Source organism: Ranitomeya imitator, chromosome 2 (assembly GCF_032444005.1).
Source record: "Ranitomeya imitator isolate aRanImi1 chromosome 2, aRanImi1.pri, whole genome shotgun sequence".
NCBI classification, from domain to species: Eukaryota; Metazoa; Chordata; class Amphibia; order Anura; family Dendrobatidae; genus Ranitomeya; species Ranitomeya imitator.
Window position 1 is genome coordinate 188124888 of NC_091283.1, and position 14842 is coordinate 188139729.

At 47.1% G+C, this 14842-nt stretch overlaps 1 protein-coding gene across 1 annotated transcript in view; it reads right to left on the reverse strand.

The window, feature by feature from the left end:
* Positions 1–2569: 2569 nt before the first annotated feature.
* Positions 2570–14842, reverse strand: part of LOC138662563 (non-structural maintenance of chromosomes element 3 homolog) — a 58713-nt gene continuing 46440 nt past the window's right edge. Inside the window, exons 8-11 of the mRNA XM_069748351.1 lie at positions 10536–10578; positions 4873–4935; positions 3755–3869; positions 2570–2946 (exon numbers count right to left, since the gene is read on the reverse strand). Coding sequence (XP_069604452.1) covers positions 2845–2946; positions 3755–3869; positions 4873–4935; positions 10536–10578 — 323 coding nt within the window. The 3' untranslated portion in view covers positions 2570–2844. The remainder of the gene's footprint in view (positions 2947–3754; positions 3870–4872; positions 4936–10535; positions 10579–14842) is intronic.

The window sequence follows — 14842 nt, forward strand, 5'->3', positions numbered from 1 at the left end:
TAACATATCGTGTCCTGGAAAAAAAAGAAAAAAAATTCAAAAGTGCGGTAAAATTGCAAAAAAAAAAAATTCAAAAAAAAAAAGTGCAATCCCACACTTTGTTTGCTTTTTTACTAGGTTCACCAAATGCTAAAACTGACCAACCATTATGATTCTCCAGGTCATAACAAGTTCATAGACACCAAAACATGTCTAGGTTATTTTTTATCTTGGTGGTGAAAAAAAAATTCCAAACTTTGTTAAAAAAAAATTGCGCTATTTTCCGATACCCGTAGCGTTTCCATTTTTCGTGATCTGGGGCTGGATGAGGGCTTATTTTTTGTGTGCCGAGCTGGCGATATTAATGACACCCAGTTATTGCATTTTAATGCAATGTCGCCGCGACCAAAAAACGCAATTCTGCCGTTTTGACTTTTCTCACTTCGCCGTTTAGCTATCAGGTTAGTCCTTTTATTTTGATAGATCGGGCGATTCTGAGAGCGGCGATACCAAATATGTATGTTTGAATTTAATGGTTTTATTTTGAATGGGGCGAAAGGGGGGTGATTTGAACTTTCTTTTTATTTGTTTATAATTTTAAAAAACTTTTCACTTTTGCCATGCTTCAATAGTCTCCATGGAAGACTAGAAGCTGCCATAACCCGATCGTGTCTGCTACATGCACGTGATGATCAGATCGCCTGCTTGTAGAATACCTCACTTGCAACGAGCACCAACCACCGGGTGGCGCTCATAGCAAGCCAGCAGTGACAACCAAAGAGGTCTCCAGGAGAGCTCTGGTTGTCATGCCAATCTATGGGTGACCCGCAATCACATGATGGGGGTCACCGATGAGCAGATTTCCAGCGCAATTGCCGGAAATGTATGTTAAGTGCCACTATCAGCGTTTGACAGCGGCATTTAACAGGTTAACAGCCGCAGGACCAGGGCTGTGGAGTTGGAGCCCATTTTGGTGGAGTCAATGTCATGGAAATTGAGGAGTCGGAGGTTTGGCTTACCGATTCCACAGCCCTGCGCGGGACCATCGAGAAAACTCCCGTGGATGTTAGCGGCACATATCAGCACATCACATCAGCGGTCATGTGCCGGTAAAGGTGCAGGCTCCTCGTCGGACCCCACATCAAACAGGGGGAGGTGTCCAATGACAGATAAATTCATCATAGGTCATGAAGGGGTTAAAGCATCCGTTAACTCCTGGACATTCTGTGGTGGAACGTGGTGTTGGTAGATGGAACGAGACATGATGTCCCAGATGTGCTTCACTGGAAACTGGTCTGGGGAATGGAAAGGCCAGACCACAGCATCAGTGCCTTCATCATGCAGGAACTGCTAACAAACTCCAGCCACATGAGGTCTGGCATTGTCCTGCATTAGGAGGAGCCCAGGGCCAACCGCACCAGCATATGGTCTCACAAGGGGTCTGAGGATCTCATCCTGGTATCTGGTAGCAGTCAGGCTGCCTCTGGCGAGCACATGGGGGGGGGGGGGGGGGGGGGGGGGGCTGTGTGGCCCTCCAAAGAAATATCTCCCTAAACCATTACTGACCCACTGCCAAACTGGTTATGCTGGAGGATGTTACAGGCAGTCTCCAGTCGGGCCCTCATACCACCCTCATGGAGTCAGTTTCTGACAGTTTGAGCAAACACATAGATGTTACTAGCTTTCTGGAGGTCATTTTGCAGGGCTCTGGGCACTGCTCCTCCCATTCCTCAATGCACAAAGGAGGTGGTAGCGGTCCTGCTGCTGGATTGTTGGGCCTCTCCACATCTCCTGGTATTTGCTCCATGCTCTGGACACTACGCTGACAGACACAGCTACCCTTCTTGTGAAAGCTCGCATTGACGTGCCATCCTGGATGAGCTACATTCACTGAGCAACTTCTATGGGTTGTTGACACCACCTCATGCTACTGCACCTCTAGGGGTGAGAGCAATGACAAAATGCAAGTGACAAAAACATCCAAAAAAAGATGAGAAATGATCTGTGGTCACCCCCTGCAAAACCACTCATTTATAGGGGTTGTCTTGCTAAATGCCTATCATTTCTACCAGTTGTCTGCTCCATTTGCACAACAGCAGGAGAAATTGACTATCGGTGTTGCTTCATAACTGGACAGGATGATTTCAAAGAAGTGTGATTGACTTGGAGTTAGACAACACAATGTATGTGTTCCATTTATTTTTTGAGCATTGTATATTATTAAGATACTTTTTCAAGTGGTAACCTTTTTTTACCTGGTCCCCTTGATGTAGGGTTCATCTAGATAACATTTGATTCATTATACTGGCATATAGTAGTATGTGGTGTCTATATAATACGAGCATGTAATGTGCCTCTCCTGGATATTTTCTACTCCTTAGTTTGTACTTCTCGCTTCCTCTCTGGTCTTTAATTTTTATGACTTTAATTTAACCTCTGGTATCTGGAGTATATATCACTGATGTTGGTGTCTTTGTGACACTTATAGTCACCTCCTTTGTAGAGGCTCAAGCACAAAGTAGCCATATCGACCAGCCAGAAACACATGGGGTGTGACGCACAGAGACCATTAGGAAGAGGGAAGACGAGGTGTTTTAGAACAAAGTTTTATTATATAAACATCTTAAAACAGATTTAAGATATAAAAAAAAAAAAAAAAAAAAGATACACCTTGACGAGATGACATAGGGAAGTGGGCTGAAGAAAAAAAGAAAGAAAAAAAAAAAAAAAAGGCTGCAAACCTGTGTACAGTCCATGGAATAAAGTGTCCTATGGGGACAAAAATGGAAAACTACAACTTTGTTTTAATAAATACCCCATAAACTAACCTATGTGGGCACTTTATTGTAGTAGTGTGGCGTCTGCTCAGTGCTTTGTAGACTGGGACGCCGTGGGCACTTGGGACCTGGTGACATCCTGGGCATCTTTGTATTGTGTTATCCAAGACTTTGGATCCTTTTGCTGAATCTACGAAGAAATGAGAATAGTGAAGCCAGCACTAAAGTAAAGCGATCCCTTCAGCCAATGTAAGCCCCAGGAAAGCCAGTGCCAACACTGCCGGATCGGCATCCACACCCGAGGAGTACAGGTGTCATTTTGCTGGGGTGGACAACCCCTTTAAGTTCTGGAGCCACTTTTTTCGGTGCGGAGCACTGTGGAAAGTCTGTCCAGTCCACAGCCATGGTGCATGACAATAACCTTGCAAGCGGCCATATTTGCACACAGAAAGCTGCTCCAGAACATAGCACCGATAGCCAGGGCCATAAAGGAGAGCACTGGGTATATAGTACCTGTGCAATTCTAGTTTTGGGTGGTAATAAAATGTGTAGAATAGATGCACATTTCTTTAAGTGACCATCCTCCCAACCAGTGCAAAACCCTACCAGTGTATGGGGGAAGCTGGCCAACTGATGCTCAGGGGAGAGGTTGTTTGGAAACATCAGACTTCACAAGGCTGATTGCTTCATTCCCTGGAGATAAGCTGCCGACAGTCGTCAGTTGTCTGCTTTCTCTTAGAAAACATGGGGCGTTTGGCTGAGACGGGCACACAGTCAGCTGTAGCATCGTTCGGACGTAATGAGAATGGCCGGCTTTAAGCCAGGTTCACTTTTTTAATGAATATTCTATCTGCAAGGTGTGAATAAGGCTTTGAAAACCTCATTCGCCTGCAGTATGCCATAAGTTGTTGAATTGCAGGGCGGTATTTACACCACTATTGTGTGACCACAGCAAAATGGATGCAATATGTAACCTAAAATACCAGGATACCGCTCACCTTTGAGACAAACTCCAAGATTTTCATTTTGGTAGTTTCTTTGAAAGCTCTCGGTCCCCACCTGAATTCATACTCTGGGGGATCTGTGTGAAGGATTTTGTTATATTCTAGATATCTAAAAGTAACAGAAAGTCCTAATTTAGGTATCATTTTCTTACAAAAAAACCTGTTAAACATTTCTATCTTAAGGGTAATTCACAGGGCATTTTTACTGCGTATTTTATTCTGCAGCAAAACCTCATCATCTTGGCAAGAAAGAAGCTGCGTCAAAAACGCAGGTTTAGGTGCGTATTTGGTGCATTTTTTTTCTCTTTGTCCAGGCTAATGTTCTTGGATTTTCAGCACAAAAATGCAGCAAATAATGATACCTGCGTTTTTTTCAACACCCATTCAAGGCAATGGGTGAAAAAACGCAGCAAAAACACTGAAAGAAGTGACATGCTCTATGTCAAAAAAACGCAGCAAAGCACAAAATACTGATCAAACAAAAAACCAATGTGTGTGCATGAGATTTCTGAAATCTCATAGGCTTTGCTGGTACTGTAAAAAGCAGCTGAAAATTAGCATAAAAAACCGCAGCAAAAACGTCCTGTGTGAACTTACCCTTTGAGTATAAATGAAGGTGCCCACAATACTCCAGTAAAATCCTGTAGCAGAATTTACAGCCTGTACTTTGTGAAGTTTTACACGAACTTCCTGTTTCAGGAAATGCACATGTACATTAGCAGCCATGACAGGCTCCGAGTTTATCTATGGGATTGAAGCATCTAATGAGCGTGCGCAAAACTCACTGAAAAGAGGGAGGAGACTAGCTGTGACATCACCTATTGTGATTGGTGGATCCTGTAATATCAGCTGTGTATAGACGTGTTACCTGTCACTGAAATCCTGCTGAAAACTTTCTAAAAGGGACAGGAAGCAGGAGTCTGAAATAGCTCCATATACAGCCAGAACAAAGTTTCACGACCACCATTTTTCACAATATCTGCAGTTTTCACCTTTGGCATTTACTGCTGTTTAGATAAAGGAGATTAACTGCAATTGCTCTGTGGTATAAACAGTGAGGACTCTGCACAGACTGCTCTAAACACTATACAGATGCTTCACTCAGAACTTACTTTTGCTTTACAAATTCATCTGTTACAAGTTTCCTCACGTCTCCAAACTCTTCATGCCGCTCCCTAATTTAAATAAAAAATAAAAATAATGAAGGGAAGGAATTTTTTTAGTGGTCATTAAAGTTGACTGTTTGGCGTCAAACAATTTACTATAAAGTTGTAAAAAAAAAAAAAAGTTGAAAGAAGAATGAGGTGACTGAGCACACTATATGTGGGGGAAGGGTCCCTTATTGGCTGGCTTGATATAGGGATTTTTGGTTACTCACCGTAAAATCCTTTTCTCCAAGACGCTCATTGGGGGACACAGGACTGTGGGTGTATGCTTCTGCCGCCAGGAGGCTGACACTAAGTAAACTTGAAAAAAAAAAAAAAGTTAGCTCCTCCTCCATCGTATACACCCTGACACTGGCTACCAGAGACTCCAGTTTGGTGCAAAAAGCAGTAGGAGAACAAAAAACACAAAAATAATATAACAGCATAAGTACAGAAACTTTATGTCTAGAAAAGATCCTACTGACTAATGTAATCAGATATAACCAAAGCAGCCATAAGGCTACCAGGGAGGGAGCTGTGTCCCCCAATGAGCGTCTTGGAGAAAAGGATTTTACGGTGAGTAACCAAAAATCCCTATTTCTCCTTCGCCTCATTGGGGGACACAGGACTGTGGGATGTCCTAAAGCAGTCCCTGGGTGGGAAAAATCACTCACCAGAAAAAGACAGCCAGATAATGTTTGTCTATAAATGCGCCACTGCCGCTTGAAGAATTCTTCTACCCAGACTTGCGTCTGCAGAGGTCTGGGAATGGACATTATAATGTTTGACAAACGTATGCAGACTAGACCAGGTCGCAGCCTTGCAAACCTGTTCTGCTGAGGCCTGGTGCCGAACGGCCCAGGAAGCCCCCACTGCTCTAGTCGAATGAGCCTTGATTCCGGCCGGAACCGTCATGCCCATGGAGCGATAAGCCTCCTGAATGGTCGCCCTTATCCATCTGGCCAGGGTAGATTTTGAAGCCGCGCATCCCTTCCTGCGACCCTGCGGAAGGACAAACAGAGCATCCGTCTGGCGAAAGGGGGCCGTACGGGAAACGTACCTCCTCAGAGCCCTCACCAGATCCAACGTATGGAGAGCTTTTTCAACACGGTGCGTAGGTGCCGGACAAAAAGAGGGCAGAACAATATCTTCATTAATGTGAAATGATGAAACAACCTTCGGCAAAAAGGACGGTGCTGGTCTGAGCACCACCTTGTCCTGATGAAATCGCAAAAAAGGAGGACGACAAGAAAGAGCTGCCAACTCCGATACCCGTCTTATGGACGTTATGGCCACTAAAAATACGACTTTCCAAGAGAGAAACATCAAAGAAACCTCTTGAAGAGGCTCAAAAGGAGCGTCCTGTAAAGCCCTTAAGACCAGATTAAGGTCCCAAGCTTCCAAAGGAGTCTTAATAAGGAGGGACCTTATGAGCGACTCCCTGGAAAAAAGTCCTGACTTGACAATTAGGAGCAATCCTGCGCTGAAAACGTACTGATAAAGCCGAAACCTGCCTTTTAAGGGTACTCGGAGCAAGCCCAGAATCCAGGCCTGCTTGAAGGAAGGCTAGAATGTTTGGAACTGAGAAACGCAGAGGGGGCAGGCCGCGTTCTCTACAGCAGGAAAGAAACACCTTCCAAGTGTGATAAATCCTGGCCGAAACGGACTTACGTGCACTGATCATAGTATCAGCCACTTCTTGAGAAAAACCAGCCTGAGTTAAAACCCAAGATTCAACGGCCAGGCCGTCAAACGTAGGACCTCTGAGTTCTGGTGGTAGATCGGCCCTTGAGATAGAAGATCTGGCCGATCGGGGAGCCGCCAAGGAACCCCGGCTAGAAGTTGTACCAGGTCTGCATACCAGGTCCGTCGTGGCCAATCCGGAGCGATCAGGATGGCCGGCACTCTCTCTGATTTGATCTTCTTGATTACTCTCGGGAGCAGTGCCAGAGGAGGGAACAGATAAGAGAGATGAAATTGGTTCCAAGACAGTACCAGCGCATCCACGGCGATAGCCTGGGGATCTCGGTACCGAGAGACAAAACTGGGCACCTTGGCATTCACCTTGGACACCATTAGATCCACGTCTGGAGTTCCCCAAAGATGGCATATCTGCAAAAAGACCTCGGGGTGGAGAGACCATTCCCCGGAGGCTAGACCCTGACGGCTTAGGAAATCTGCCGCCCAGTTTTCTTCGCCCGGAATGTGGACCGCTGAGATCACAGAGTGATTTCTCTCCGCCCAGAGTAGAATCAGTTTTACCTCCTGCATGGCTGCCTTGCTGTGGGTGCCCCCCTGGTGATCTAGGTAAGCTACCGCTGTGGCGTTGTCCGATTGAATCCGGACAGGGCGACCCGCCAGAAGATGGTGAAAACGTAACAAGGCTAGCCGGACCGCTCGAATCTCTAAGATATTGATGGGGAGTTCTGATTCCTGAGGAGACCAGCGTCCCTGAGCTGTGTGATGGAAGAACACTGCTCCCCAACCCAGGAGACTGGCATCTGTTGTGACCACTAACCAATTGGTTGGGGGAAAGGGCTTCCCCCTGAGTAGAGATGAGCTGTTTAGCCACCAAGCGAGAGCCTGTTTGGTCTGGAAAGACAACCGAAATTTGCGGTTGAGAGAGAGAGGATTTCTGTTCCATGCTGATAGGATTGCACGTTGGAGGGGTCGAAGATGAAACTGTGCAAACGGAACCGCTTCTATGGTTGCAACCATCTTTCCTAACACCCTCATCCCGGACCGAATCGTATGAGGGTATGGTTGTAGCAGGTTCCTCACTTCCCGCCGAAGGGCTAGGACCTTGTCCTGGGGAAGGATAGTTAAGGCTTGAGAGGTGTCGAAGATCATGCCTAAAAAAGAGATTTTTCGAGACGGCCGTAGAGACGACTTCCTTAAATTTACCAACCAACCTAGACGGGAAAGGGTGTCCAGAGTGATGTCGACATTTTCCTTGCAAGACTGAAATGTCGGTCCCTTGATCAGCAGATCGTCTAGGTATGGCAAGACGACAATACCTCGGGAGTGTAGAATGGACACCACAGTCGACATGACTTTTGTGAACACCCTGGGAGCGGAAGCCAGTCAGAAAGGTAATGCCGTGAACTGGAAATGTAGATTGTTTACGGCAAACCGGAGAAATCTTTGATGGAGCGGAAAGATGGGAATATGAAGATAAGCATCCTGAATGTCTATTGAGGCCAAAAATTCTCCCTTTTCCAGAGAGGCGATGACCGACCGCAGAGACTCCATACGAAAGTGTCGAACGCGGACAAACTTGTTTAAGAGTTTGAGATCTAGGATAGGCCTCACTGCTCCATCCTTTTTGGGCACTACAAAAAGATTGGAATAAAAGCCCTGGAATCTTTCTTCCTTTGGAACAGGAGAAATGACACCGCTGATACGGAGAGACTCTATGGAATTGAACAAGCTTTGACGAAGAGATTTGCACTTGGGAAGACGGGATGGGAAGAACCGGGGAGGAGGGAGACAGACCAGCTCTATTTTGTAACCTGAAGATATGAGCTCTGCCACCCACTGGTCGTGGATTACCTGAAGCCAGACCTGGCGAAATAAAAGTAGACGTCCGCCTACCTTTCTGGAGATGCCCGGAAGAGGCCTCCAGTCACTTGGCCGAAAATCTTTGCGTCCTAGATCCTCTAGATCTAGAAGACTGGGGACGCATTCTTCCCCCCTGGCTGGCCGTATAAGGGGTCCGACCGTCTCGGTCCTGATTGGGCCGACCCTGCGCAGGAGAACCTGATGCTGGGGCCCATCTGACATAGCGAAAGGTTCTAAAGCGAGCCTGAAAATGGCGCCGAAAAGGCTGTCTGGCCCTCTGCTGAGGAAGGAACTTACTTTTCCCTCCTGTAGAGTCAGAAATGAGCTGATCCAGCTTTTCTCCGAACAAACGACCACTCTGATACGGCAGGGATGTAAGAGATTTCTTAGAAGTAGAATCAGCCCGCCAGGACCTTAACCAAAGGGCCCTTCTGATGGCAATAGCATTAGATGCAGCCGAGGAAGCACAATCTGCCGCATCCAGAGATGCGTTAATCAGATAGCTACCGGCCATAGCTACCTGAGATGACATTTCAGCCAATTCTGCTGACACATCCCAAAAACGCTGTTTTATATGCATAGCCGGCCTTAGGGGGGAGGGACCGCCAAACGATGCTGCGGCCTGGAGCAGGCCCGAAGCCGGGGCCTCAATTTTTCCCCCCTTAGAGCGAGGAGAGCCGGAACCGGAAGTGACGCGCCGGAAGGGGCGGGGCCTCCCAGCGCGGTCCGATGGCCGGAAGTCCCGGCTCCAGGAAGCCGCTCCACGCCCGAAGCGGCCAGGCAGAGCCGAAGCCTCTGGGGGGACAGCGGCGCTGAGCCCAACGCCGCGCACCGCAGGACCACGCTGCAGCGTAGCTGCGCCACAGCGTCGCCCGACATAACGCCACAGCGCCGGACAACGCTGCAGCGCCGCCGATCCAACGCCCCAGCGCCGGATCACGCCGCAGCGCAGCAGTCCCAATGCAGCAGCGCCGGATCACCCCGCAGCGCCGCCGTCCCAACGCCAGAGCGCCGGACCACGCCGCAGCGCCGCCCCGGCCTCAGCAGAAAAAAAGGCACCGCACTCCCGGAAGACACAGCCACAGGTAATGCCAGGAGCCCCCCAATCATACCGCACTATCGAGGGGTAGAACCAATGACGGTGCAGGAACCCTATCTCCATTATCCCCAGGATAAGGAGAGGGACCGTCCACCACCCCAGCTAACACCACAGGGGTGTAGAATTCAGGGGGGAACACACGGACATCTTATGAGCACCTGTACAGCCTGGAGTCTAGCTACCTCAGGGTGGTCAGGGCTAGTCCGGTGAAGAATCCCACGTCGCGGGGAAGGATACGTGGAGAAACATCGCACGTACTTGCCCGTTGATGGTTTGGGGAGATCGGACCCTCAAAAAGGTCCGTCGCCCCTTCAATCCAAAGATGTTGAAAAATCGGGTCAAACGATCCAGGACCCAGAGATGTGCTTCCTTGAGACACTAAGCATAAACTGGAGTCTCTGGTAGCCAGTGTCAGGGTGTATACGATGGAGGAGGAGCTAACTTTTTTTTTTTTTTTTCAAGTTTACTTAGTGTCAGCCTCCTGGCGGCAGAAGCATACACCCACAGTCCTGTGTCCCCCAATGAGGCGAAGGAGAAAAGTCTGTCTGCACACTCAGGACTTGCCTGCTTATTCAGCACTTTCCTGCATCAAGTCTTCTACTAGGCCTTAACTGCAAAGCTGCAGAGTTTGAGTAAAACAGATGATTTTATGGAGCCAGTCTACAATTCATGCTGCCTGTACATGAATCACCCGACAGGTTCCCTATGGTTCTGGATAAAGCCAATATGTCCCAATTTCAGGCCCCTCATTTGGTAACAGGACACCAACTTGCATGGATTTTCTGTCACAAAAGGGGAAACTTCACTAATGAACGGAGCCACAAAGACAGCCCAAAATGGAAGGGAAGGGAGACAGAAAGAACGTGGACAAAGATCTGGGACCAAGAGAGGGAGATTAAAATAAGTCTGAAAATGACATCACTTCTATAACAAATAGTCAACCACTATAACACTGCTTGTCTGAACTTACCCTGAATCAATGCGCAGGCGTCGCAGGGTCTCCCAGATGGCAGCTGCAGAGAACAAATAAGAAATGCTTCATATAAAACATTAACTAGTCTGATGTTTAATCAGCACCCCCAACACTAAAGAAAGAAAGCTTCATTAGGACCAATAATTAGACTCCAAACGTGAACACAATTCAATGTCAGCAAGCAGACATGTTAAGAAAAAAAAAGAAAAACGAGAGAGAGAGAGAGAGAGAGAGAGAGAGAGAGAGATATGTATATTCACATACATGCACACAGATATATACATCTTCTGGGTGCAAATAAATTGCATTAATGGGGTTGTCCAATGAACAAGGTTCATGTTAAATCGATAGATCTTTGAATAATAACTTTCGCAATTTGATGTATTTGCATAAAATGTTCCTGTGCGGAGATAATCTTATGTGTCCCTGCTGTGTACTGTGTGATGACTGTCTGACCGTGCAGGAACATGGTCTGATCATAACAGCTCCTGGGCTGGAAAGGAAGCAAAAGAGCATACATACAGGACTGCATGGGATCACAAATTATTCTTTTAGGGAAAACCTTTACAAAAAAAAAAAAAAAAGAACCAGTCATGGAAATGCTTTCTCACAAAAAGAATCAGCTGTGATTACATGCTGTGTAATATCAGAATACTCTTGATTCCTCCCCCGCCCAGGAGATGTGGTATGAGACCATATTCCTGTACGGTCAGACACGGCCATTACACAATACACAGCAGGCACACATTTATAAGATTCTCAGCACAAAATTTTTTTTTTTTTTTTTTTTTTAAACCAATGCAATTATTCCAAGATCTATTGATTACAATCCACTTTAAAATTAACTGTTCATGGGAAACCCCTTTTTTTATATTTATAAAAAAAAAAAAAAAAAAAGGGGGCCAATTATCTCATGCCACTCTCATCCGTTCTAGAGGTGCCGCTGTGAATACGACCCCACATACCAGCTGAAATGTGTGCATGATAGGCAGGTACTGTTTGTGTCATTGTAATGCACAGGACATGTGAATGATCCCTCAGATAACTGTTTAATTTCAGCTCTGTGAAATTCACAACAAAAATCAGATTTTAGATGTTTACGATACCAAAACCATAGCGGTGTTTCATGTATCTACGCATCAGTGCTCCATCTCTCACTTTAAAGTCCTGAGAATCTCAGGTCTGAGCAGTCACCTGTCCCAAGGTCTGATAGAGAATATAGGGATTTTTGCGTACTCACCGTAAAATCCTTTTCTCCTTCGCCTCATTGGGGGGGACACAGACCGTGGGTGTATGCTGCTGCCACTAGGAGGCTGCCACTTTGTGATACAAAAAAAGTTAGCTCCTCCCCAGCAGTATACACCCGCCTGCTGGCTCTCAGCTAACCAGTTCGGTGCAAAAGCAGTAGAAGATCAATAACATATGAGCGTATAGCATGTAAAATTATAAAAACATGCAGAAACTAATAGGGTGGGAGCTGTGTCCCCCAATGAATGGCTCGGAGAAAAGGATTTTACGGTGAGTACACAAAACTCCCTATTTCTCCTTCGCCTCATTGGGGGACAGACCGTGGGATGTCCCAAAGCAGTCCCTGGGTGGGGACAACATCAGATCAGGCCCTGTGTAACCGCTACTTACAAGTGCGCCACCGCAGCCTGCAGAGTCCGCCTGCCCTGACTCACATCTATGGAAGTGTGGGAATTATAGTGCTTCAAGAATGCATGCAGACTGGACGAATCCGCAAGCTTGCAGCCGTGCTTGCCTACGTCTGGTTCCTATAGCCCTCAGACAGAGAGATAGGCTGACATCTAGCACGGAAGGACTCCTGGATGGTGAAACGAATCCACCAGGCTAACATGGCTGATGAAAAGGCTAAACCCTTCTTGTGACAGTCAGGAAGCCTTCCCGTCGGGAAGCCCAAATAAAGTGTCAAACCTTCGGAAGGATAGTGTCCTCGATACGTACCTACTCTGAGCACTCACTTCGTCCAGATTATGAACCCATTCCGTTTTGTGGACTGGAGCCGAAAGAGATGAGAGAAGCACGATGCCCCTTTAACAGTGGGAATACAATACCACCTTGGTAACAAGGGAAGGGCAACCTTGCCTTGATGGTAATAAGGAAGAGAGTCTGAAAGAACAGAGCGGCAAGCTCTGAAGACTTATCAGGATGACAAGATCGCGGAGAAAAAAAGGGAGCGACCTTCCCTGATAGTAAAGTCTGTCCGGATCAATAAAGGAGTCTACTGTAAGATCCCCAGGACCATTAAGGTCCCAAAGATCTAACGGTATGCGGTAGGGAAGAACTACAGGTGAAGACTCCCTGCGAGGAAGTCCGTATTTGCAGTTGTGCTGCAATAAGATGGAAAAATACTAGTACCGCAAGCGAGAAATGCTGACATGGTCATTGCGGGTCTCCCAGGATCACTGGGGCCCTTCCTGCTTCCAAAAAGATCACGTAAGTAGTGGAAGAGGAGTTATGGAAATTGGTACTATGGAAGAACAGAGCATGCACTGCGAAGCTCTTGGATCTCGAGGTTGAACCATGAACTCGAGTATATTGGCGTTCAGTTTGGACGCCATCCGACCTACATCAGGAGTACTCCAGTGAAGGCAGATCTGATGGAAGATTTCCGGGTGAAGTTCCTATGCACTTGAGGAGAAACCCTGACGGCTGAATATGTCTGCCGCCCAGTGTTCTACTCTAGGTATGTACTGCCGAGATCACCGAATGATAGATCTTGGCCCATCAGAGAGTGTGAGGTACCTCGGCCATGACGCTTGACTGTGGGTACCTGCTAGATTATTGACGTATGGCACAGCCGTGGCATTATCCAATTGAAGTCAGATGGGATGAACCGCCTGAAGGCAGTGGACCTGCTGTAGGATTAGCCGTACCGTTCGGATCCCCAGAGCAATGATCGGGAGAAGAAGACTGGCATTGGTTTTCACTAATAACCATTGGACCAGGAGAAGGCCCTGGATGAGGAAGGAGCTCAGAGACTACCCTTTGAAAGCCTGATTGACTTGCTGAAAACGAGCGGAGCGAAGGAAACTGCTTCCATTGTTGTCACCATTTTTGCTCAGAACCTTCCTAGTGAATCGAATGAACTGAAGGGGATGAGTGATCAAGTGCGCGATCTCCCTGTTGAAGGGCCACGACCTTGACTTGAGAGAGAATTACCATCCTTCTTGTGCAGGATCATCCTCAAAAAGGATCTCCTGGGCTGGAAATGAGGAAAACTTGTCTAAGTTTAGCTGCCAGCCCAGGTGAGAGGGTATCGCAAGTGATATAGACAACTCAGCGTAGTCCTGGAAGAGCAGCTAGAAAGTCAACCAAATAGGGCAGGATGACCATGCTTCTAGAGTGCAAGAGGAACATGACAACCGCCATGACCCTTGCGAACACTGGGTGCGTTAGCCAGGCCGAAGGGCAAGGTCGTGACTTGAAAATGCTGTTCGCGAATAGAAAGGCGAAGGGATTATTGTAGAGGGCAAACATAGGAATGTGAGGGTAAGAATCCCGAATGTCGATGGATGCCAGAAACTGCACCTTTTTCTGTTGAAGTAATGGCTGAGCGGAGGAACTCCCTCTGAAAAAGGAGGACCAGTCAAAGGTTGTTAGGAGTTTTAGGTCCAGGATTGGTCGTACTTTTCATCCCCCCTTTTTGGAACCAAGGTCCCTTAGATCTAGACTGTTCTGGACAACCCTTCCACTGCTGGTCGGGTCTGTAGAGAAGAAAAAGAAAAAAAAAAAAAAAAAAAACACGATCCCTTGTTAGTCTCCCGCTCAGAAGATTTGATTGGCCAACTGCACTGTCTTCGGGGAAAGGTTACTTGTGTGAATCGAAGTAGTTAAGGTCTCCGACCAGGAGACCATTGCTCAAGCAACCCATGTGGCGGCTAAGGAAGGGTAGAGCGCTGAACCCGAAGCCACAAGACGGAACAAACCAGATTTGCAATCAGACAGTCCGTGGTATTTTTAATTGATGATACATCGGGTAGGGATACTGGTAGGTATACCACAAGAAATTCTACCCGGTTAGTCTGCCAAGTGGCAGAATGCGAGGCGTCATTCAGCAGATCAGGAAAAAAAAACACCTCTCTTGCCATCGTCGCTCTTTTGACGGTGCAGAGTAGAAAATGATGAACCCTCGATCCACCATCCTCTTAACAGGGAAGTGGAGAGGAATCGTCCGCCTTCTTGCATCATCCGCTAAATAGTGATGATGCAAAGGGGGGGTACTCAGACGCCAAAAAGGGGTGCCTCTGTACATCCCCAGAGTTGAGGTCCCCGGGTGGACA